Source organism: Bos indicus x Bos taurus, chromosome 6, assembly GCF_003369695.1.
Source record: "Bos indicus x Bos taurus breed Angus x Brahman F1 hybrid chromosome 6, Bos_hybrid_MaternalHap_v2.0, whole genome shotgun sequence".
Classification (NCBI taxonomy): Eukaryota; Metazoa; Chordata; class Mammalia; order Artiodactyla; family Bovidae; genus Bos; species Bos indicus x Bos taurus.
Window position 1 is genome coordinate 22315419 of NC_040081.1, and position 26309 is coordinate 22341727.

The window sequence follows — 26309 nt, forward strand, 5'->3', positions numbered from 1 at the left end:
GGATTATCTTAAATTTTAAAATTACATATATTTTGTTATCACTTTAAAAATTTCTACAAAGTTTTGATATTTAAAAAATGCACCATATTTATATTTCATGGTTATAGTATCTTCTTATTTCTCTGAGAATTTTAATTATTAGTTTTGAAGTTCTCTTTGCATTTTTGTTTTCCACATTCCTTTATTTCTTTACTTGTTTTAGGCTCTTTTATATTAGAGACTTTTCTGGAGTGTCAGTTATTCTTGACATGGATTCATTCTGAAGATTAAATCACAAAAATGCAGACGAGAAGACCTGTGTGAGCCTCAGTGTTCAGTATTCAGGTGGAAATCAGCTTTATCATAAGGTGATGCCCATGCGTGTATAGCTATAGATCTTCCGTGTGTGTGTGTGTGTGTGTGTGTGTCTGTATCTGTGTGTTTAGCTTTGCCAGTGAGGACATTCTCCAGTCTTGTGTCTGGGGAATATAAAACTGGTTGTTATTATTCAAAGAGTCTAGTGGCAGGAGGAGATTAAACTTCTGACCGTCAAATGTAGTTTCATCAGTCCACCCCCCTCTCACGGTGTGCTTTGTATCCTCAGGCCTCTCTGAGCTTTTCAGTTGCTCAGTCATGTCTGACTGTTGGCAACCCCATGCCAGGATTCCCTGTCCTTCACCCTTTCCCAGACCTTGCTCAGACTCATGTCCATTGAGTCAGTGATGCCATCCAACCATCTCATCCTCTGTCATCCCCTTCTCCTCCTGCCTTCAATATTTCTCAGCATCGTGGTCTTTTCCAATGAGTCAGATCTTCACATCGGGTAGCCAGTGTATTGGAGCTTTAGCTTCAACATCAGTCCTTCCAATGAATGTTCAGAACTGATTTCCTTTAGGATTGACTGGGTTTGATCTCTTTGCAATCCAAGGGACTCTCAAGAGTCTTCTGCAACACCACAGTTCAAAAGCATCAATTCTTCGGTGTTCAGACTTCTTTATAGTCCAACTCTCACATCCATGCATGACCACTGGAAAAGCATAGTGTTGACCATATGGACCTTTGTCAGCAAAGTAAGGTCTCTGCCTTTTAATATGCTGTATAGATTTGTTATAGCTTTTCTTCCAAGAAGCAAGAGGCTTACAATTTCATGGCTGCAGTCACCATCTGCAGTGATTTTGGAGCCCAAAAAAGTAAAGTCTCTCACTGTTTCCATTGTTTCCCCATCTATTTGCCACGAAGTGATGGGACTGGATGCCATGATCTTAGTCTTTTGAATGTTGAGTTTTAAGCCAACTTTTTCACTCTCCTCTTTTATCCTCATCAAGAGGCTCTTTAGTTCCTCTATACTTTCTGCCATTAGGGTGGTGACATCTGCATATCTGAGGTTATTGATATTTCTCTCTGCAATCTTGATTCCAGCTTGTGCTTCATCCAGTCCAGCATTTCACATGACGTACTCTGCATATAAGTTAAATAAGCAGGGTGACAGTATAAAGCCTTGACCTCCTCCTCTCCCAATTTGGAACCAGTCTGTTGTTCCATGTCTGGTTCTAAGTGTTGCTTCTTGACCTGCATACAGGTTTCTCAGGAGTCAGGTAAGGTGGTCTGGTATTGCATCTCTCTAAGAGTTTTCCACAGTTTGTTGTGATCCACACAGTCAAAGGCTTTAGTGTAGTCAATGAAGCAGAGTAGATTTTTTTCTGGAATTCTCTTGCTTTTTTGATGATCCAGTGGATGTTGGCAATTTGATCTCTGGTTCCTCTGCCTTTTCTAAACCCACCTTGAACATTTGGAAGTTCATGGTTCACCTACGGTTGAAGCCTCACTTGGAGAATTTTGAGCATTATTTTGCTAGCATGTGAAATGAGTGCAATTGTGTAGTAATTTGAACATTCTTTGGCATTGCTTTTCTTTGCAATTGAAATGAAAACTGACCTTTTCCAGTCTTGTGGCCACTGTTGAGTTTTCCAAATTTGCTGGCATATTGAGTGCAGCACTTGCACAGCATCATCTTTTAGGATTTGAAAGAGCTCAACTGGAATTCCATCACCTCCACTAGCTTTGTTCATAGTGATGCTTTCTAAGGCACATTTGATTTCACAGTCCAGGATGTCTGGCTCACGGTGAGTGATCACACCATTGTGGTTATCTGGGTCATTAATATCTGTTTTGTTTAGTTCTTCTTTGAATTCTTGCCACCTCTTCTTAATATCTTCTGCTTCCTGTAGGTCCTTACCATATCTGTCCTTTATTGTACCCATCTTTACATAAAATGTTCCCTTGGTAGCTCTAATTTTCTTGAAGAGGTCTCTAGTCTTTCCCCTTCTATTGTTTTCCCCTGTTTCTTTGCATTGATCACTGAAGAAGGCTTTCTTATCTCTCCTTGTTATTCTTTGGAACTCTGCATTCAAGTGGGTATATCTTTCCTTTTTACCTGGAATCAAGAAAGAAAGCTTCTCTTCTTTTCTCAGCTATTTTTAACGCTTACTCAGACAGCCATTTGCCTCTTTGCATTTCTTTTTCTTGGGGATGGTTTTGATCACTTCCTCTGGTACAATGTCACAAACCTCCATCCAGAGTTCTTCAGGCACTTTATCAATCAGATCTAATGCCTTGAATCTGTTTGTCACTTCCACTGTATAATCATAAGGGACTTGACCTAGGTCATACCTTAATGGCCTATTGGTTTTCCCTACTTTTTTCAATATAAGTTTGAATTTTGCAGTAAGGAGTTCATGATCTGAGCCACAGTCAACTCCTGGTCTTGTTTTTGCTGACTGTATAAAGCTTCTCCATCTTTGATTGCAAAGGAAAGCTCTCTGATGCTGACTGGCAAAGTGATAGGTGAACTTCAGGATCCCTCCTCCAAAACAACATGTTTCAGTTCTGCTTTGGAATTAAAACTTCTTAGTCATTAGGCATAAAACTGCGTATTTTTTCATGTTACTTTAAACATTCAAAAGTTGAGTCAAGATTGGGAGTGGAGCTATCTAGAGAAGACAGTGGGGAAAAACAGCCCTTGCACTTTAAAGTAATGCTGTCGAAGTACCTCTCGAGAAGGACCAATCCTCCCCTGCTCCATATATACCTGGGATGGGAATTTAAAGCAAAATGCACCTATGGCTAATTCATACTGACGTATGGCAGAGATCGAACCAATATTGTAAAGCAATTATCCTTCAATTAAAAATAAATAAATAAAAAATGCAATAAAAGTGTTTTCCTCTGAAGGTCTAACCATGTATTTTGCCTCTAAATCTTTAAATAAGTCATATAGTAACCTCAGATAGAGGATACTGAAGGACACAATTTGACTTTAGTCTAAAGAAATGACTAGGTCCTGCCAGGACTCAGGATTGCTTGGTATTTACTAGCTTCAGACTCCTTATTGTCCTTCAAATACCATTTCCATGCATGTATGCTGGGGACAGTAAAGATGAGGTAACTTCAGTGTGGCTTGGGATAGCGTATAGTAAGTAGTGTTAATTACTTCCATAGATTTCCTCTTTCCCCTGACGTCAGCCTTTGGCGTTTGCGCCTGTTACCGGCTGTGGTTGTCCTCTGGTGTCACTTCCCATTTGGTTTTACCTCTTCTGTGGGCCAGACACCAAGCTCAGTTCGGAGCTCTACCCTTGAGGAGCTCCTTTTCTGTTTTTGATTGTTTAGTTGTGCTCTGTGTTTTCTAAGGCACTGTATGCGTGTGTGTGTCCATAATATCTACCTAAAGAGCCAAGACTTTCCCCTCATTCTAACTGTCTTGACAGAAGACATGTGTACTCTCCCATGTTGAGTTTCTTGTGAGTTATCTTTATGAAAGGGTAGAAAAGAATGAGTCATTCCACCTTACCAAAGAAAAAGAAAAGGAACTTCTGACTTGTTGCGTGTGTTGGATATAAGTCTATTTCAATTCAGGCTAATAGGGTTGCATTATTGTTTATTGATATAAAGATGCTGCTCTTTCAATTGATGAGCTACAGAAGTAAAGGAATACGTATTGCCTCACTCCTCTTGTTAATGCATGTTTGTGCAATGTGCCTGTTCACGGGGGCTGCTGTAGAGTATTTTTGAAGCTCATTCATTTACTCAATACTTAGGTATCATCTACTGTGTTCCTGCCACTTTGATAGACTCTGATGATAGAGCAGTGAATAAGACACCCTGTCCATTTCTTTCTGAGATTTTAGTAAAACTAATAATTCAGCTGGGAAATTAAATATTTAGACAAGCAATTGCAATAAAGTATGATTAGCACTCTAGAGAAATAGAGAGCACTCTGTGAGCACAGGGCAGGGCCACCCTGGGCAGATTTGCAAAGCAGGTGATCTGTGCCCTGAGGGATCAATAGAATTCAACCCTGCAGTACAGCAAAGAGGCAGAGGGCAAGAGTGTGTCAAAGCCAGGGTCTTGGAGGAATATTGTGTGTTTGCGGAGGTGAAAGGAATTTCCGTGTGGCTGTGTTTGAGTGTGAGGTAGAATAGGATGATATTATAAAGATAGGCTCGGGCAAGAGTCCATGGAGCCTAGTAAGCCATGTGAAGGAATTGAACTGTCCTGAGGACATTGGAGATTTTTGAAGGGTTTTAAGTGGTCTTTTGACACACTGTTTTTATAATTTGCATCATTGGCTAATTAGTTGATATTTAAAATTCTTTGACGATTTCTCTGTGGTTTCCTGCTTGATTTCTTGCCGAGTATTTGTAAAAGAACAGTTCTGTATGTTTTCCTTGCTGTTGGAGTTCTCTGACGGTGTGTCTGCTTTCATCATTGGTTTTGATTTCCTGTCTCATCCTGCTGTCTGCTTAGTCGTCATCAATCCAGACCCCAGCCTCCTACCCCCAACGCTGTAGTTTACCCATCCATCTCCCCTCCCCTGTCCCCCCACTTGCTCTGGTCACAGCACTGCTGTGGTCCACAGCGTGTGTCTCCTTAGTCAGGTTTGTGCTTTGTCTTCATGTCTCATTAAATGGTGTTTTTCCCCCATAGCAGTAAGTTTGAATTAGTGTATCACTATGCAGTTACAGGAGAAGGCAATGGCAACCCACTCCAGTACTCTTGCCTGGAAAATCCCATGGACGGAGGAACCTGGTAGGCTGCAGTCCATGGGATCGCACAGAGTCGGACACAACTGAAGCGACTTAGCAGTAGCAGCAGCAAGGGGAGAGCAGTGATCATACTTGTTTTATGTAGATTATGTAGATAAGATTGGAAGAATGACAGGATTAGGATTAGTCATTTATTAGGATTAGTCAGAAGATTATGGTGGTAACTCAGGCACAAGATGACAACTGCTGAGGAGTTAGATTTGAGAGAGATTTAGGAGGTAAAATTTGAGAGAAATTTAGGAGGCTTAAAGATGTATAGAGATAGGAGAGGATGATTTATGAATGATTCTTAATTTGCTGGTTTGTGCCACTGAATGTCAGGTAGCAATTCTGTGTCAAAGACTCAGAACGAAGAACACATTTGGAAGATGAGAAGGAATGAAAATTATTTCTGTGTTACAGGTGTTTTGTGTGGAGTGATTGAGAGATACCCCCAAAATAATATTTGATGAGCACTTCATTATGTGGGTCTAGAGTTTAAGAATTAGATCTAGGTTAAAGATACTGATGTGTAAGTCAACAGAATATAGATCATTGTAGCCATCGGCAGGGGATGAACTACTTAAGTTACTTAAGTAATGGGGGCCAAGCTAGATATTTGAGGAAAGTGAAGACTTGAGAAAAGGCTGGAGAGGGCTAAGGGACTGTGATAGGATTGTGAGGCAGCACTGGGGTTGAAAACTGTGCATCTCTTTTCTGAGAGTCACAGTATCTTCACTTTGAAAGAATTATTGATTTCTTTTTTTAATTTTAGTTTTTTAACACCAAAAACATTTCATACTGAGATATAGCTGATTAACAATGTTGTGGTATTTTCAGGTGAACAGCAGAGGGACTCAGCCATACATATACATGTTTCCATCCCCCCCCAGACCCCCTTCCCATCCAGGCTGGCACATAACAATGAGCAGAGTCCCATGTGCTATACCGTAGGTCTTTATTGGTTATCTGTTTTGAATATAGCAGTGTGTACATGACCTTCCCAAAGTCCCGAACTGTCCCTTCCCCTGGCAACCCTAAGTTCATTTTCTAAGTCTGGGAGTCTTTTTCTGTTTCGTAGGTAAGTTCATTTGTATCATTTCTTTCTAGATCCCACATATAAGGGATGCTCTATGGTATTTCTCCTTCTCCATCTGACTTACTTCACTCAGGATGACACTCTCTAGGTCCATCCATGTTGCTGCAAATGGCCTTATTTCATTCTTTTTTAATGGCTGAGTAATTCCATTGTTTATATGTACTGTATCTTTTTTTTTCTCTTGTAGAGAGAAATTTTGTTTTGCAATGTTTTCAGTATATTCACTTCACATGTCTTTCAGTTAGCTGGAGCCTCGTACACAGTTTGGTAGCTTGGAGTCAGCTCCAGTGACAATATATTCCCCTCTGCACCACACATCCCCTATACTTCTTAACTTTGGGAAGAATGAAGTGGCCCTAATGTTCATACAGCTGAAAACAAAGCCCTAATTGGCATTCTGACAACACAACCATTTGTTGATCCATAGGCCATTTGTAATTTTTGCCCTTTCCACTCAGTGTATCCTGAAACCCAGTGACTTGCCAGGGTACCCTGATGTCAGCTCCCGTCATTCCTCTACTCTCAGAACACTCAGCACGGTGAACACTTGTAACTACTGATTTACTGAATTACTCTGTTCTTCTCAGCAGAGTGTGAGCTCCACAAGCAGGATTCCTCTTTCACTACCGGTCTCCTCAGCACCAGGCATATTATGGTTGCCCAATAAATTATGTTGAATTGAAAAAAATGAAAGTTTACCTTAAAAAAAAAAAATCTGTCATTGATAGCACCCGGGTTAATTGTTACGTTTGGGGAAGAGAGATGGGCAGGGGCATGAAAAGGTTGCTCGCGTGTTCTGTTCCTTCACCTGCTTACCCGGGCATGTTCACCCCTTGATCATTTATGCAGCTGAACTTGTGATTGGTGCATTTCCTGAATGTGCTGTTGTTTAGTCACTTGGTTGTGTCTGACCCTTGTGACCCCATGGACTGTAGCTTGCCAGGCTCCTCTGTCTGTGGAATTTCCCAGGCAAGAATACTGGAGTGGGTTGCCATTTCCTTCTCCATATATGTACAGTATCTTCTTTGTCCATTCCTCTGTTGGTAGACATTTAGATTGCTTCTATGTCTTGGCTATTGTAAACAGTGCTGCAATGAATATTGGGGTGCATATATCTCTTTGGGCCATGTTTTTCTCCAGATAATGCCTGAGAGTGGGATTGCAGAGTCATATGGTAGCTCTATTTTTAGTTTTTTAAGGAACCTCTATATTGTTCACCATAGTGGCTGTATCAATTTGCATTCCCACCAACAGTGCAGGAGGGTTCCTTCTCTCCACACCCTCTCCAGCTTGTTGTTTGTGGATTTTTTGATGATAGCCATCTGACCCATGTGAATTGATATCTCATTTTGCATTTGCATTTAGCATTTAGTTTTGATTTGCATTTAGCACTGTTGAACATCTTCTCATGTGTCTATTGACTATCTGTATGTCCTCTTTCAAAGAAGGCAATGGCACCCCACTCCAGTACTCTTGCCTGGAAAATCCCATGGACGGAGGAGCCTGGTAGGCTACAGTCCATGGGGTCGCTAAGAGTCGGACACGACTGAGCGACTTCACTTTCACTTTTCAGTTTTATGCATTGGAGAAGGAAATGGCAACCCACTCCAGTGTTCTTGCCTGGAGAATCCCAGGGACGGCGGAGCCTGGTGGGCTGCCGTCTATAGGGTCGCACAGAGTCGGACACGACTGAAGCGACTTAGCAGCAGCAGCAGTATGTCCTCTTTGGAGAAAAGTCTATTCAGGTATTCTGCCCATTCTTTTTTTGAGTGGGTTGTTTGTTTTGATGCTATTAAGCATCATAAGCTGTTTGTAAATTTTGGAGACTAATCCCTTATTGGTCACAACATTTGCAAATATTTTCTCCCAATCTGGGTTGTCTTTTTATTTTGATTATTGTTTCCTATCATGTGCAAGAGCCTTTGAGTTTAAGTAGGTCTCATTTGTTTATTTTTGCCTTTATTTCCATTATTCTGGGAGATGGATCAAAAAAGATGTAGCGGTGATTTATGTCAGTGTTCTACCTATGTTTTCCTCTTGGAGTTTTATTGTGTCTGGTCTCACATTTAGGTTTTTAATCCATTTTGAGCTTATTTTTGTGTATGGAGTTAAGGAATGATCTAATTTCACTTTTTTACATGTGGCTGTTAAGTTTTCCCAGCCCCGTTTATTAAAGAGACTGTCTTTCCAATATCGTTTAGTCTTTTTTCCTTTGTCATAGAATAATTGACCATAGGGTGCATGGGTGTATCTCTGGGTTTTCTATGCTAGAACCACCGATTTCTGATGGTGACATTTTAGGCTGGTTTGGTGGTGTTTTGCAAGCCATTATAGGTATGTGGTAGGTTTAAAATTGTTTTCTGAACCCTCTGCCTATCCTGATTTTATACATGCTAATTATATTTATCATATTTGAGCAATACTTTAAAGTTTAGGTGAGGCTTGAATTCAAAACTCAGTATGTTTCTCTTCTGTGGTTTTTGAAGTTATCTTCTTATTCTAAAATGTTAGGGGAATGATAATTCTGTATCACGTAGAAGTCAAGGTACTATTTTTTTAGCTCATTAAAATCGTAACAATAACACTTGAATCAGTTTTGTAATTTTGCTCCTTAGGAGATTCAGAAGAGAGCTGTGAAGGTGATGAGAGGAAGAAAGGATAAAGGAAAGAGATAATGTAACTGGAAGGCGAGCTGGTTCTTTAATTTGTTATTTATGGTATTTTTAGGTCATACCTGAATGGTCCAGTGGTTTTCCCTACTTTCTTCAATTTAAGTCTGAATTTGGCAATAAGGAGCTCATGATCTGAGCCACAGTCTGTCCCCGGTCTTGAGAAATAGATTTAAGGGACTAGATCTGATAGATAGAGTGCCTGATGAACTATGGACTGAGATTCATGACATTGTACAAGAGACAGGGATCAAGACGATCCCCACAGAAAAGAAATGCAAAAAAGCAAAATGGCTGTCTGGGGAGGCCTTACAAATAGCTGTGAAAAGAAGAGAAGCGAAAAGCAAAGGAGAAAAGGAAAGATATAAGCATCTGAATGCAGAGTTCCAAAGATTAGCAAGAAGAGATAAGAAAGCCTTCCTCAGCGATTAGTGCAAAGAAACAGAGGAAAAACAACAGAATGGGAAAGACTAGAGATCTCTTCAAGAAAATTAGAGATACCAAGGGAACATTTCATGCAAAGATGGGCTTGATAAAGGACAGAAATGGTATGGACCTAACAGAAGCAGAAGATATTAAGAAGAGGTGGCAAGAATACACAGAAGAACTGTACAAAAAGATCTTCATGACCAAGATAATCACAATGGTACGATTACTCACCTAGAGCCAGACATCCTAGAATGTGAAGTCAAGTGGGCCTTAGAAAGCATCACTAAGAACAAAGCTAGTGGAGGTGATGGAATTCCAGTTGAGCTCTTTCAAATCCTGAAAGATGATGCTGTGAAAGTGCTGCACTCAATATGCCAGCAAATTTGGAAAACTCAGCAATTGCCATAGGACTGGAAAAGGTCAGTTTTCATTCCAATCCCAAAGAAAGACAATGCCAAAGAATGCTCAAACTACCGCACAGTTGCACTCATCTCACACGCTATTAAATACTCAAAATTCTCCAAGCCAAGCTTCAGCAATATGTGAACCGTGAACTTCCAGATGTTCAAGCTGGATTTAGAAAAGGCAGAGGAACCAGAGATCAAATTGCCAACATCCACTGGATCATGGAAAAAGCAAGAGAGTTCCAGAAAAACATCTATTTCTGCTTTATTGACTATGCCAAAGCCTTTGACTGTGTGGGTCACAATAAACTGTGGGAAATTCTGAAAGAGATGGGAATACCAGACCACCTGATCTGCCTCTTGAGAAACCTATATGCAGGTCAGGAAGCAACAGTTAGAGCTAGACATGGAACAACAGACTGGTTCCAAATATGAAAAGGAGTACATCAAGGCTGTATATTGTCACCCTGCTATTTAAATTATATGCAGAGTACATCATGAGAAACGCTGGGCTGGAAGAAACACAAGCTGGAATCAAGATTGCCGGGAGAAATATCAATAACCTCAGATATGCAGATGATACCACCATTATGGCAGAAAGTGAAGAACTAAAGAGCCTCTTTGATGAGAGTGAAAGAGGAGAGTGAAAAAGTTGGCTTAAAGCTCAACATTCAGAAAACAAAGATCATGGCATCTGGTCCCATCACTTCATGGGAAATAGATGGGGAAACAGTGGAAACAGTGTCAGACTTTATTTTGGGGGGCTCCGAAGTCACTGCAGATGGTGACTGCAGCCATGAAATTAAAAGATGCTTACTCCTTGGAAGGAAAGTTATGACCAACCTACATAGCATATTCAAAAGCAGAGACATTACTTTGCCAACAAAGGTCCATCTAGTCAAGGCTATAGTTTTTCCAGTGGTCATGTATGGATGTGAGAGTTGGACTGTGAAGAAGGCTGAGTGCCGAAGAATTGATGCTTTTGAACTGTGGTGTTGGAGAAGACTCTGGAGAGTCTCTTGGACTGCAAGGAGATCCAACCAGTCCATTCTGAAGGAGATCAGTCCTGGGTGTTCTTTGAAAGGACTGATGCTAAAGCTGAAAGTCCAGTACTTTGGCCACCTCATGTGAAGAGTTGACTCATTGGAAAAGACTTTGATGCTGGAAGGGATTGGGGGTAGGAGGAGAAGGGGACGACAGAGGATGAGATGGCTGGATGGCATCACTGGCTCGATGGACGTGAGCCTGAGTGAACTCCGGGAGTTTGTGATGGACAGAGAGGCCTGGCGTGCTGCGATTCATGGGGTCACAAAGAGTCGGACACGACTGAGTGACTGAACTGAACTGAACTGATGGTATTTTTTCATTCAGCTGTAGTAGGACCAACAAGAGAGAAGATGAGAGCTTGAAGTGGAGTGTTTGAGGTTGAGATTACTCCCAGGAGAGGCTGTACCAGAGTCAAGGTGTTTATGCTAGAATGGGTAACTAAAGAGCAACTCCAAACTCATTTGCAGGGAACTTTAAAGAGTTTTTATGTCCATTTGACTGGTAGAGGTTGAAGTGAATGATCTCTTATGCCTCCCTACACTTACATGATTGCTCACAAGAGGAAATCAGAATGATGTAAAAATTTGAGCTGTTTTGCAAATTTCAGAAATCAATATTGGCATCTGAAATGTAGATTAAAAGTATAAATTATTTCCAAATTTGGTTAAGAGAGCTGATACCTAATTCACCTTTGTTTCCATCTGGAGTAGTTCTTCCAGGAAATTCAGTTTCTTGCCCGTCCCAAATTTCTTAATGTTTTCGAACTTGCCATTATTTAGCAAGTGAAGAGATGTGACTGCTACTTGCCATCATAATCTGTTTCCTGGCAGGACTCTCTTAGTCTGAGTTCTTTCCAGCCTTTATTTGGTGGGAATGTGTCAGACTGGGATTTGTGTTTACTTATTGCAGAGTATAACACACAAGAGAAAAGAAACGGAACATAAGTAAAATGTTTAATGAGTGATCAGAAGTTGAACACTCATGTAGCTGTCATCCTGACTGAGTAACAAGAGAATTACTAGCACCTCAGAGGTTCCCGGCTCTTGCCAGCTTCCCTAATTACTACCCAGTTTCCTTTCTGCGGATCCACAACTGGCTTCTAACACTATAATTTATTTTTGCCTGGTTTTCAGTTTTGTTTCCATGGAACTACATCATTTGTATGACTGGCTACCTTGGCTCAACATTATATTTGTGACATTTAGATACATTGTGGTTGTGTAACCCTAGTTTGTTTACTTACACTGTTTTGTAATATTTCATTGTGTTACACTTTCTGCTGTTGAGATTTGGTAGTTTCCATTTTTGGCTTTTCTGAATAATGTTGCTATGAACATTACTGTATGACCCTCGGAACACGTATTCCCCCACCAGAATTTTTGCTGGCGGTGAGATTGCTGAATGCTAGGGTATGCATGGGTACAGCTTTTACAGAGAGTGCTAAACTGTTTTCCAAAGTGTTTGTATTTCGCCTTTACTCATGCTCACATGCTTGTTAACACTCAGTACTGTGTCAAAGAGGAATTTTTTCCCTCATCTCCGGCTCTTTGGCCCTCTCTTATCGGCTCTCTATTGTTCATGTTTCCTGATGGTTTCATTGTTATCCTGGGCTTGCTTTATGCAAAAATATTTTCATATTTTTAAAGTATCTCATTGAAATCCATATTGTTAGGCTTATGTCTTTCTTGCTTGTCTTCCATCGACATTAGACATATGCATTTTAATTTTTATGTTTACTGGACAGGTCGCAAGCCAGCAGCACAGTCTCAGACAGAATGCCTTGGGGAAGTTACAGATTTTGGTTGTAGCCCATGCAGCAGAGATGTACTGGGTCTTAAAAAGAACGCAGGCACTGTGGGGAAGGGAAAGTGCTGACTGTATTTCTTTTGGACAGGAAAGAATATCTTGTCTGAAATTTGTTTTTGTTAAAAGGAGTAACTTTGGAGAAATAGTTTTAGTATGACGGGAGATAATATGAGGCAAAATTAATGAGTATTTTAAGTAAATTACAAAAATGAAAGTAAGTGTTGGGATATTATAAAGTCTGTCAAGCAAGTTATTTCAAGAGGAACCTTAGAATGTGAGTCATATTACTAAGTGAAAGAAGCTAATCTGAAATGATTCCAATTATGTGATATTCTGGAAAAGACAAAACTATGGAGACAGTTAAAAGATCAGTGGTATTGCTACAGGTTGGGAGGTGGAGGGGGAGATGAATAGGTAGAGCACAGAGGCTTTTTAGTACAGTGAAACCACTCTAACACCAGAATAGTGATGGATACATGCATTATGCATTTGTCCAAACTCATAGAATGTACAACATTGTGAGTGAGCCCTAATGTAAACTATAGACTTTGGGTGATTATGAGGTATCAGTATGGGTTGATCAGTTGTAACAAATGTGCCACTGTGGATGTTGATAATGGGGGTAGATATTGATGTATGGGATCAGGGGATAAGCTTTGCAGCTTATTTGCTGTGAGTCTTAAACTGTTCTGAAAAACTTAAGTCTTTTCTTAAAAAAAACTTGAAATAGAGAAAAGTGTGAAATGTGATGTGTAATATATAATATTTTGCTTGGTAAGTGCATATTTGGGTTCATATATGAAATGTTGGCTTCCCAGGTGACTCGTTGGATAAAGAATCTGCCTGCAATGCAGGAGACAGAAGAGATGCGGGTTTGATCCCTGGGTCAGAAAGATCCCTTGGAGAAGGAATTGGCAACCCACTCCAGTTTTCTTGCCTTAAGAATCCCATGGACAGAGGAACAGGGTGGACTATAGTCCATAGGGTCCCAAAGGGTCGGACATGACTGAAGCGACTGAGTACATATGAGATGTTTTGCTAATTTTAGTATCTTTAGAATTGAAATTAATTTTTTTTTACTAGATAATTGTTTTAAAACTAAGGAATCAAAGTAAAATGTGACATCAGTGGTGGCAGTTATTAAAAAACCCCAAAGTAACTTGGGATTCTTTTTGGTAGCACTCCAGATGCTCCATACAGCGATCAAATGTGTGAGTTAATCAGATATTAGATTAGAGTCCATAGAGAAGGTGATAGAGTTGAAATAAAGAAGTAGTCTTCTATTTCTGGAAAGACTGCTGCTGTACTTACAGGTATCTTAAAACACCTGGATCCTTTTTTATAAACCTCTGTTGTGGTTAGCTCCATAAGAGTACTGCATATGTGGCCAGTATCAACCGTGGAGTTCATACAAAAATCAAGGCGATTAATCCCAAATTTTGCTTTGCTTCCTGAAAATCATTCTTTGAAACTTGCCGAATTCGCTCTTTTGGAAACATCTCTTTTTTAAAAAAAATATTAATTTTTGTCTGTGCTGGGTCTTCATTGCCGCATGGGCTTTTCTCAAGTTCTCGCAAACAGGGGCTGCTCTCTAGTCGCAGTGCACGGGCTTCTTACTGTGGTGGCTTCTCTTGCTGGGGAGCACAGGCTCTAGGGCATGCAGGCTTCCGTAGTTGTGGCTTGCGGGCTCTAGAGCACAGGTTCAGTACTTGTGGCTCCCAGGCTTAGTTGCTTTGAGGCATGTGGGATCTTCCTGAACCAAAACCCATGTCTCCTGCATTGGCAGGTGGATTCTTTACCACTGAGCTATCAGCAAAGCCCAGAAATATCTCTTCATCTGTGAAGTTTTCTGGAAATTTGGAAAAATTTTATTCATTCTTTTTAATCTCAATTCATCATTGAAAAAAGCTGCAGAAAGTCTTTCCTAGACAAAAAGAATGCTCGTTATGAAGCTAGGGTACCAGAAGGCTGAATTCTGAAAAGATAATCTTGGCTTTAAGTCCTGTGTGAGTCAAAGAAAATGTGGACATGTATGAATCAGCTCATTTGTGTCCTCTGCTAGTGTGGCTTTTTCCTTCTGAATTTTTCTGTCCTTAGTGTAGAATTTTAGATGAGGTTAATCAGATACAAATATATATGCTTTAAACAATGTACAGTGAAATTCCAAGCTTTTAAAACTCTTAAAAATTTTGAAGGCTATTTATTTTGCAAAAACAAACTGTGAAGAAATGAACATTTACATAGGAAAAAAACTCCCAAATTTGAAGAGGAGTGCCAGGAGAAGCAACAAGAAATGCTGATCTTACATTACCTGAAGAAATCAAGGTTTCTTGGTTGACTGTCCCAACCATTTTCACCAAGAACTGGAGGCTTGTTTGAGCTGCATGGAGTACTGAGCAACATGGATAGACACGGAGATTAGCGTACTAAGTGAAGTCAGTCAGAAAGACAAATAGCATACGATATCACTTGTATGTGGAATCTTAAATGTGATGCAAATGAACTTACCTATGAAACAGACCCACTGCATCAGTGAGCAGCTTTTTTCATCCAGTAGTATTCCATATTGTATATATACGGCATCCACTGTATCCATTTCTCTGTTGGACATTTAGGTTGTTTCTGTATCTTGGCTATTGTGAATAGTGCTGTTAGGAACACAAGAGTTGCATGTATCATTTTGAATTATAGTTTCATTTGGATGTATCACTAGGAATGGGATTGCTAGATCATATGGCAACTCTATACTGTTTTCCAAAGTGACTGCACCAACTTACTCTCCCACCAACAGTGTAGGAGAGTTCCCTTTCCCCTCTCCAGCATGTGTTATTTTTAGACTTTTTAACGATGACCGTTCTGACTGGCATGAGGTGATATCTCATTGTAGTTTTGATTTGCACTTCTCTAATAATTAGCTATGTTGAGCATCTTTTCCTGTGCCTGTTGGCCATCTGTGTCTGTTCTTTGGAGAAATGCCTGTTTAGGTATTCTGGCTATCTTTTGATTGAGTTACTTGGTTTTTTTATATTGACCTGCATGAGGTACTAAGTGAAGTTGCTCAGTCCTGTCCGACTCTTTGCGACCCCATGGACTGTAGCCTACCAGGCTCCTCTGTCCATGGGATTTTCCAGGCAAGAGTACTGGAGTGGGGTGCCACTGCCTTCTCTAGGGGATATTCCCAACCTAGGGATCAAACCCAGGTCTCCCACATTGCAGGCTGACGTTTTACTGTCTGAGCCACCAGGGAAGCCCTGGAAGCATGAGCTGTTTGTAAATTTTGGAGATTAATCCCTTGTCAGTCACATGATTTGCAAACATTTTTTTTTCCCCCCAGTCCATAGGTTCTTTTTGTCTTGTTTATGGTTATGGTTTCCTTTGCTGTGCAAAAAGTTGTAAATTCGATTAGATCCCATTTGTTTATTTTAGCTTTTATTTCTATTACCTTGGGAGACCAGCCTAAGAGATTTGTGTCAAAGGATGCTTTGCCTGTGTTCTCTGCTAGGAGTTTTATGGTGTTAGGTCTTCTGTTTAGGTCTTTAAGCCATTTTGAGTTTATTTTTGTCTACTGTGTGAGGGTGTGTTCTAACTTCACTGGTTTATGTGCACTGATTTACAGCTTTCCCAGCACCACTTGCTGAAGAGACTTTTTCCCATTGTATATTCTTGCCTTCTTTGTCGAAAAGTAATTGACCATGGGCGCGTGAGTTTATTTCTGGGCTCGCGTTGTGATGGGTCTTTTATGCATGTATGATATTGTAATATAATGCATGGGTTATTTGAAAAATGTTGATGTCTGGAGATTTTTAAATGTTTCCAGATGTTAAACCATTTCAGTATATAAAAATCACATTCACATTTGTTAATATCACAGTCAATAACTTCTGAAATGTTTTTAAGTATTGGGAAGTTCTCAAGCTCTTGGTAGGGTGTACAAGTTTTCCTAAATCCTAATTTTTAACTGTTATTTGCCTTGAAATGACAAGGCTCAGTTAGTCATTTTCAAGAAAATGTCTAGCAAGTCACCAATCTGAATAAACATAGTTTGTCCGGTGGTTCTTTCAAGTTAAAATAAAGCTTTGTGAACCAGATGGCTAATTCAGCTTACAACTCAAACTGTGGCCCAGATGCTTTTCCTCAACACATCCATCCTGCATGATGCTTTATTCACAGTTCCCACTTCATCATTTCATCACACAGACTACTACAATGACGTGTATTCAAGATTGGGATTTAATAGATTTAATGATTTTTTGTTGCTTTATCAAGGACGTCCTTAAGTGAAACTGGCTCCTCCCACCAATAAATGCATGAAGGTGAGGAATATAATGACTCCAGCACAAATTGGAGACACTGCCTTGATTTCTGCCAAGGCAGCAGCAATATTACCCTCTGTAACACTCTCTTAGCTAGTACGTGTGCTTCTCTAGCAAATGCGGTGTGATAACCAACCCTGTGAGATGTACTAGTGGGTTTTTTCATTTCTAGTTCGAAAAATATTATAATATGACATAAACGATGTACTACAGTATAGTAAAGAATGTATTAGCCTTTAGAAGAGCTTATCACATCTAAGTTTAAAATATTCAACTTCTTTTTCTTTATGCTTAGAATGATTGGTCTCAATGTGATACTACAATGTAACTGGCACCATAAATATTATTATTTAAATGTTCCATTGCATAATGTGTGCATGCTAAGTCACTTAAGTTGTGTCCAGCTCTTTGCAGCTCCATGGACTGTAGCCCACCAGGCTCTTCTGTCCATGGGATTCTCCAGGCAAGAGTACTGGAGTGGGTTGCCATTTCCTTCTCCAATTGCATAATGCACTGTAAGATAAATTATTACCATCTATAAAGTTGAAGGGAATATGGCTTTCATCACAATCTCGTTTCTTATTTATTATTTTCCCCAGTTTCTTTGGAGTAGATTCCTCCCTTCCTTGAGTCAGAAGACTCTGATAAATCAGTTTTATTTTTTCCAGCACTTTTAAATGTAGACAGTGTGGTGGTAGGTGAGAATGTTAATCTTCTAGTCCCATTTTAAGACAATAATTTAAGATAAAAATTAGGAAAAACATTATAAATACGTTTACTTTTAGAATGAGATGAAATATCATTAAATGACTCTCAAAAATCAAAATTTCTTTTTATTTGAAAACTTAAAAATTATTACTTGAACAAGTTCACCAAAGGTACCTCATCCTTTTGTGTTTCTGTATAAGTTGCAGGGAAAACTTTGGCTTTAAAAATAAGAATTTATTGAACAGTAATGAGGCTACAGAGATGATAGCAGGAATAACCACCAACAGCTGGTAAGAGCAGAGTAGTACTGAGAACACATTGAGCTAATCTCTGAAAACCCACCTCTTTATACACTCAACCTCTGTTATAGAACACACCAGAATATACAAACACGCATTCCATTAGCTGTCAGAATGATGTCATCACACATCTTGTAGCTTCTGGAAAATTCCACTGTCCCCTCAAAAGAGTAAGAGTGAAAAAGGCACATAATGTTTTAGCTTTACTGTGAAGATAGTTTTGAACTCAGAGATCCCCTTGAAAGGTCCCCAGGGATCCCGTATGGTCCCCTGCTGCTGCTGCTGCTGCTGCTACTGCTAAGTCACTTCAGTCGTATCCGACTCTCTGTGACCCCAGAAACGGCAGCCCACCAGGCTCCCCTGTCCCTGGGATTCTCCAGGCAAGAACACTGGAGTGGGTCGCCAGTTCCTTAGTCACACTTAAATAACTGTTGTTCTAGATGTTTGAAACTACCATCAAGATGTTTTAAAGTTACCTCTGAAAATAACCATTTTTTAAAAGAACATCTTTGCATCCTAAAGCAGATGTGGTAATTCTCTGTCAGGATCATCCTCATCAAGGCCTTGTTCTGTGTCTTTTACAATTAACTCTGGTATCTTTTGTTATGTCATATTAATTAGGGTAAGCGTCAGAAAGTGGAAGAACAGTGGGCACTTCTACTACATGAAATAAGTTGATCTATTAATTAGTTAGAGAAGAAATGCATAATCTTGTTTTCAAGATGAGGCTTTATTGGTATGCAACTATCTCCCTCATTCCTTGATCCAGTTTATGGCTGGAAAGAATGAAGATTTGGATAAGAATACAATCTTTTCTAGTTTGCTGCTCATGCTTAACTGTGGAGAAACCTGGCTGGACTGTCTCTGGGACAAAGATCTTAGCTTCTCATGCAGCAGTGATGACACTGGACTTTGTGCTTCCGTCCCTTCTTCCGGTGGAAACATCACTCGCATTTCCAGTCTCTCTACTTGTGCTCTCTCAGACATTGAGTTTGATGGATAATTAGTTAGGATTAAACTGCCCACTAAACAAAATGGTTTTTGTAATATTGAGGTCCTAAGATGGAAAATTGTTAAATAATGAAATACCTTGTGCTGTCTTTCTTTGATTCTAAGGTGCACATTTTGGCAGATTTTAGCAGCACTGAAAGGAGAATGTGTTTTTTAAAGGTGTATCTGCTTAACTGGTGAATTTTCTCCCCCACTTTTGTGAAGTAGTATCAATTTTTCTTTTAATTTTGAAATGTTATCTCAAATATATATTTTTTGTCATTATTGCAAATGCTACTTCATGGGAAAGACTACAATATATTTTCACTCTTTAATGGTTTCTGTGTTTTTCTTTTCAAAGCGAAATAACAGAATCTGGCAATAATTTACATATATATCTTCTTAAAAATGCTCTTTCTCATTAAGTGCTTCAAGTGGATAAAAAATTAACACTAAATTATCTGCATATAAACTGCTCAGAAGTTTGCTTTTTAAAAAATAAAAACTCGTATTTTTTTAAGGCTCTAGTAAATAATATAGTTTGGTTTTGGCATATGCTTATGTTTTAAATTTTATATTCATTATTTAATTCTGTTAACAATAGGTTTATTTTAGGACAGTGGAACTTGTAGAAGAGCCCATACAAAATTCTCCTGGTCTGAGTTTCTACTTCAAAATTAATGGACTTCCCATATTTCTGAAAGGCTCGAATTGGATCCCTGCAGATTCATTCCAGGATAGAGTAACCTCTGCCATGTAAGTTATCATCTTTTATTTCTTGTTCCTCTTATTATTATCAATCCCGCAGAGCTTAAGAGCTACTCATTTTAAGTTTTTTTGTTGTTGTTGTTCTGGTGGAAGGAACCAAGAGGTAACATATAAATCTAGGATGATGAAAACTCTAGAATGGAAAAAATTTTTAAGTCATTTCATTCTCATGAGCTATAGGCCATCTGACAGCTAAACTATTTGAGGCTGCTGAAACTATCTAATTTTTATAAATTGTGTCTAGAGGAACAAGAAAATGGCTAACGTGCATCTTGGATAGTTAGCCCCTGTAAAAAAAGATGATTAAATCTGACTTTAAAATTCTTTTTTGAATACTGTGGGTTTTTTTTGTTTGTTTGTTTGGTATGCTTTACCAAAAAAATGGTAAATGATAAATTTGGTAATGTAATGCTTTATCAAAACTATTTACTTCTTCATGCTAAGAATTTACACATTCTTCATGTTTATTATACTTTAATAAAAAGAACTAAAGAAATCTTCAGAGCATCTTTCTGAAGCTCTGAAAATAGAAGTTAACAAGAAAATATTTCCTGATTATATTTATAAACTGCTATCTTTGTAACAGTAAAAATAAGCTTTGTGAGGTGAAAATAAACACATTTCAGTTCACTTCAGTTTAGCTACTCAGTCGTGTCCGACTCTGCGACCCCTGGACTGTAGCACGCCAGGCCTCCCTGTCCATCACCAACTCCCGGAGTCCACCCAAACTCATGTCCATTGAGTTGGTGAAGCCATCCAACCATCTCATCCTCCGACATTCCCTTCTCTGCCTGCCCTCAATCTTTCCCAGCATCAGGGTCTTTTCTAATGAGTCAGCTCTTCACATGAGGTGGCCGAAGTATTGGAGTTTCAGCTTCAACATCAGTCCTTCCAATGCACACCCAGGAATGATTTCCTTTAGGATGGACTGGTTGGATTTCCTTGCAGTCCAAGGGACTCTCAAGAGTCTTCTCCAACACCACAGTTCAAAAGCATCAATTCTTTGGTGCTCAGCTTTCTTCACAGTCCAACTCTCACATCCGTACATGACTACTAGAAAAACCATAGCCCTGACTAGCTGGACCTTTGTTGGCAAAGTAATGTCTCTGCTTTTTAATATGCTGTCTAGGTTGGTCATAACTTTCCTTCCAAGGAGTAAGTGTCTTTTAATTTCATGGCTGCCATCACCAGTTGCAGTGATATTAGAGCCCCCCAAAATAAAGTATTCCACTGTTTCCCCATCTATTTGCCATGAAGTGATGGACTTACTTACATTATACAAATATGCATTGAGGTATATTATGTTTAGAATGTAGATGTGGTTGGTATATGTAAACTCTAATTTTGCCTAAAGTTGTATCTATAGTAATATCCTTTTACTTTAAAATGTGTAATATTTTTGAATTTCATATGAAAATAAAATCATTCTCCAGACAGACCACAGAAAATTTGCTGTCTCCTCTTCACCCTAGTGGCTCAGATGCATTTACCTGCAATGCAAGAGGCCCAGGTTTGATCCCTGGGTTGGGAAGACCCCCTGGAGTGCACACATGCTAAGTCGCTTCAGTCATGTCCGACTCTTTGTGACCCCATGGACTGTAACGCACCAGGCTCCTCTATCCATGGAATTCTCCAGACAAGAATACTGGAATGGATTGCAATGCCCTTCTCCAGAGGATCTTTCTAACACAGGGATTGAACCCAGGGATTGTCTCTTTCGTCTCCTGCATTGGTAGAGGGTTCTTTACCACTAGCACAGCCTGGGAAGCCCTCCTGCAGTAGGAAATGGCAACCCACTTCAATATTCTTGCCTGGGAATCCCATGGAGAGAGGAGCCTGGTGGGCTACAGTCCATGGGGTTGCAAAGAGTCAAACACGACTGAACGACTAACACTTTCACTCTGCTCCCGGTAGGTTTTGGTGGCGACTGTACTGAGCAACTGGGTCAGTTAGTAAACCTGCCCATAGGCGTCTTTACTAGGAGCACAGCGCTCTGGGTCCATGGTCTTCCTGTTATTGGACTTTTTCCTTCCCTTCTGGGTGCTGTTCTGGAAATGGAAGGTTCATGCTGTCAAAGTGGATGCAAATTTCTAAACTTTCCTGAAGGTGATGTAAATAGGAATTAGAGCAAGAAGGAAATTTACTAGATAAGGGGGTCCTGGACTGGAGGAATTGTTTAAAAAAAAAAAAATGAGGGTGAGCTAGAAACTAATATTCAAACTCTGATTTTTGCTTTACAGTTTGAAATGGTTGTATAAAATGAACACATAGTTTCTAAGGTTTACAACAGGAATAACTTTAAGACAAAAATTTAATTTTAAAAATAGTGTAATAGCGTGACTGAAAATTTAGAAAGCAGAGAAAAGATATCACTCATAATTTTTCTACATTTATTTTTATGTGGTTACAGTTAGAAAGTGAAGTGAAAGTGTTATTCGATCAGTCGTGTCCAACTTTTTGCGACCCCATGGACTGTAGCCTGCAGGCTCCTCTGTCCATGGAATTCTCCAGAGAAGAATGCTGGAGTGGGTTGCCATTCCCTTCTCCAAGGGATCTTCCCAACCCAGGGATTAAACCTGGATGTCCTGTATTGTAAATGGATTCTCTACCGTCTGAGCTATGAGGGAAGTCAATTACAATTACAATTAATGTGTATATATATACTTTTGTCTCATTTTCTTCACTGTGCATTGTATCCAAACCATCATAATTAAAATGTGTTCTTCTAACAGTTATTTGAAATGTGTTTATCAACCACAGCATATTTCTTAAAATTTTGTTCATTTTTTATTGTTCCCAAGATTTTAAATTAGCATTTGTTTTAAAACTTTCTTCTGTAGGTTGCGGCTCCTCTTGCAGTCTGTTGTGGATGCTAACATGAATGCTCTGCGGGTCTGGGGAGGAGGAGTTTATGAGCAGGATGAATTCTACGAACTCTGTGATGAACTAGGCATAATGGTGCGTAGTTGACAGCTCACCATTTTGTAGCTATGTCACCATATCCTCAGTTTGACCTCCAGTGTTCTGAGTGGGTGACATTGCCCATTCCTTTTTTTTGTTGTTGATGTGGTGTAGTTTATTTACAATGCTGTGCTAGTTTCAGGTATACAACAAAGTGATGCAGTTATACGTATGTATGTATATTCTTTTCCATTGTGGTGTATTACAGGATATTGGATAAAGTTCCCTAGGCTATGCAATAGGTCCTTGTTGTTTATCTCTTTGATATCTAATAGTTTGTATTTGCCAATCCTAAAGTCCTAATTTATCCCTCCCCACCTCCTTCCCCTTTGATAACCATAAGTTTGTTTTCTATGTCTGTGTTTCTCTTTCATAAATTCATTTGGGTCATATTTTAGATCCCACATATAAGTGGCATCATAGCCCATTCCTTCTTTTCTCAGAGCCAAGAATGATGTTCCACTTTTTTTTGGGCAGAGAAATAAATAGCATCTAGCAAACCCAGAGCCATAATTGATAGTAAATATCATAATTATTTGATTATTTTAAAATACTAGACATTCTGCATATTGGTTATATCTAAGCATATATCTATATTTTCTTTGTAACTCTCTTTGTGATAGGTTAAGCATAAAAAGGAAAGTAAAATATTAAAAACATTTTAATTTTAAGGAGATCTAACAAGACCTAGAGAGAAGAAAAATGATTACATTTTAAAAGATGTGCTTAATACTGTCATTAAGTACCTCTGAACATAGTTTGCATTGGTGAGGGTTAAGCAAAGGAAATATATTCTTTTAATTCTAGTCTTACAGTTCTAAAATATAAAGCACTTCATAGAAGAGTAGTAATTTTAATAATATTGATAATGCTGATGGTCATGATGTGTCAATATTCTGGAATATTCTGGACATTGTTCTCAGTGCTCTGCATTTATTATTTTATTTCATCTTCATGCCCAGCATATGAGGGAGTTACTGTTGTTCTCTATCCCCGTTTTACTGGCATGTGGAGAGGTTAACTAACTTTCCCAAACTCACAGAGTGGGTATATGGTGGAACTGCAGTTCTGATTCAGGCCGACAGATACGGCGCTGTGCTCTAAACCACGCTCCTTGTGGTCTCCCTGAAGGGTGCATCCTGAGTCGTGTCTGGCACTTTGCAACCTGTGGACTGTAGTCCACTAAGCTCCTCTGTCCATGGGATTCTCCAGGCAAGAATACTGGAGTATGTTGCAATTTCCTACTCCAGGGGATCCTCTCAACCCAGGGATCGAACCCATTTCTCTTAGCGTCTCCTGCATGAGCAGGTGAATTCTTTACCACTAGCGCCACCTGGGAAACCCAGTTGCACTTACGTTGTTTCCTCTAAAATGTCCATAAAGGGATCCTTTTGGCCATGAAAAGTTAATTCTTCGATTTTTAAAAAAGTACATTTCTTAACAGTCTGGACCATTTCTCAAAACCAAATTCCTGGTGAAAATTAGAATGAATTAGAAATGAGGAGAGGTTGGGAGAAATGTTTACTGAATTTCACATTCTCCACAATACAAGCACTATTTCCTTATTTGCATTCCTCTTTTTTTTTTTTTCTTTTCTGCCCACCTAACATTTTCTCTTCTCAGGTTTCCCTATGGCTCTGGTGAGTTTGTAAAGTGCCTTTCCTAGTGCCCCATGCCTTGTGCTGCTAAAATGGTCACATACATCGGGCTGAGTTGATTTTCGTTTGCGTGAAAGATAATGCCCAAGGTTTAGGACAAAGACTTTCCTTCTGTGCAATGAAACCTATGGAAGTACTGTGTTGCCTCTTATTTGATTTGCCAGATATGGCAGGATTTCATGTTTGCCTGTGCGCTTTACCCAACCGATAAGGATTTCATGGATTCCGTGAGAGAAGAAGTCACTCACCAGGTATGTCATTACGTAACATTCCAAGAAGGAGTAAAGGCTTAAGTTTTAGTTTTGCGTTTTGTTAAACCTGTCCTTGTTTTTCTTGTTTTAAATTCCATTGAAGTACAGCTGATTTACAATGCTGTGTTTAATTTCTTCTCTTTGTTTCTTTTTGTTCTCTTTATTAAATCCCATGGGGAAAAAAAAAAAATCAGCCAGGTGATTGACTCCTTGAGTGAGTCCATCCAGTCTCATGGTTCTCATTCCACTTATTGGTGGATGACTGTCAGATTTATTCCTGGCCCTGACTTCTCTGCTGAATTCCTGGTTCTTATTATCCAGCTCCCTGCTTGGTAGCCCTACCTGGAGGTGTAATAGGAATCTCAAATGTAACATGTCTAAACCAAACTTATATTACCTTCCCCAGACTTGCTTTTCTTGCTGTGTTCCCCACCTCAATAAATGGCAATACCGGTCTTTGAATTTCTCAGGCCAAAAATTTTGATTCTTAACTCCTTGATTTCTGTTGCATTCCACATATAAATACCTTGTATTTATAGATCTATAAATGCAAAGAAGTGATTATATCCTAGCTCTGTTCACTGAAAAATCTTAAAAAGAGTAAACAGCCTAGTCAAATTGAGCATCCTTGTATTGAAATAGTCTTTCCCACTAAGAGAAGAGTTCTTAGAGAAATGGCTGGTTCCAGGTCTGGAACAGGAGATGATGCTGGAATATTTTGGCATACAAATAACAAGGAGGCTACCAAAGATATGTTAAAAGAATATTGATGAGATTGACCGACCAAAAGTGGGACAATTTGAAATTCAGTAAGGATAAGAATGTCAGTGGATTGAAATCCACTGAGTATGTTAAAATCTATAAGTATGTTAAAATCTATAAGTGGGACAATTTGAAATTCAGTAAGGATAAGAATGTCAGTGGATTGAAATCCACTGAGTATGTTAAAATCTATAAGTATGTTAAAATCTATAAGTGGGACAATTTGAAATTCAGTAAGGATAAGAATGTCAGTGGATCGAAATCTACCGAGTATGTTAAAATCTATAAGTTAAAATTGGTGTCTGTGAATGTATATTTGTGGGGAAAACCAAAAGAAATGAAAAAAATATTATGGCACTCAAGATACTGGTTACTTTTGGAAGGAAGGAAGGACTGTGATTAGGAAGGGGTACATGAGGGCTCCTGGGGTCTTGGTGAAGTTTTCTTAGTCTGGATGGTGTTGCAAGTGTGATTGCCTTATAATAATAATTCACTGGGTCACAGTTTGTTTTCTGTGTCCGTTTTTTCTTAAGTTTAGAAAGTGAGCATTGAATCATCCCTTACTCAGAGCCCTCTAGATACAGTTAAAGATCCTCCATGCGCTATCTTGTCTCTGCCTGTCTCCCCAGCCTCGTTAGATACCATATTCCCCGTACTTTCCCTGACCTGGAATGCCTTGCCCTATTACCCTCCTCTGTGGGTGATCTCAGTCGTTCTTTTTCTGACTCGTCTTACCTTGGGCATGACTCTCTGGGAAGAAACTTTCTATGTCTGCAAGTCTAGATTAGGTCATTTTCCCTTTGTGACATACATCACACTTGAAATTACTTGTTCAATGTTTTGTCACTCCATCAAGGTTGTAATCTCCCTGAGGCTTAGGGCAAGTTCCCCCATGACCCGGCTGTATTAGTCATCTGATGTATAAGTGGATGGATGAATGAATAACTTTTAAAATATTAATTGTAGTTATGTAGGTTGTAAACATTTCAGTCTTATTTTAAATTTTCCTTCACACAATTAAAATATATCTATGCGTTTTCAGTTCTTTTATGTATTATTAAAGAGAACTTTTTGTGCAGGGTTTA

The 26309-nt window shown here is 39.2% G+C and overlaps 1 protein-coding gene across 2 annotated transcripts in view; it reads left to right on the forward strand.

Moving 5' to 3' along the window:
- Nucleotides 1-26309, forward strand: part of MANBA (mannosidase beta) — a 128425-nt gene that overhangs the window by 35302 nt on the left and 66814 nt on the right. For both annotated transcript variants that reach the window (XM_027543960.1, XM_027543961.1), the window contains exons 8-10: nt 19429-19580; nt 22433-22550; nt 24376-24462. In XM_027543960.1, the coding sequence (XP_027399761.1) occupies nt 19429-19580; nt 22433-22550; nt 24376-24462 (357 nt within the window). The remainder of the gene's footprint in view (nt 1-19428; nt 19581-22432; nt 22551-24375; nt 24463-26309) is intronic.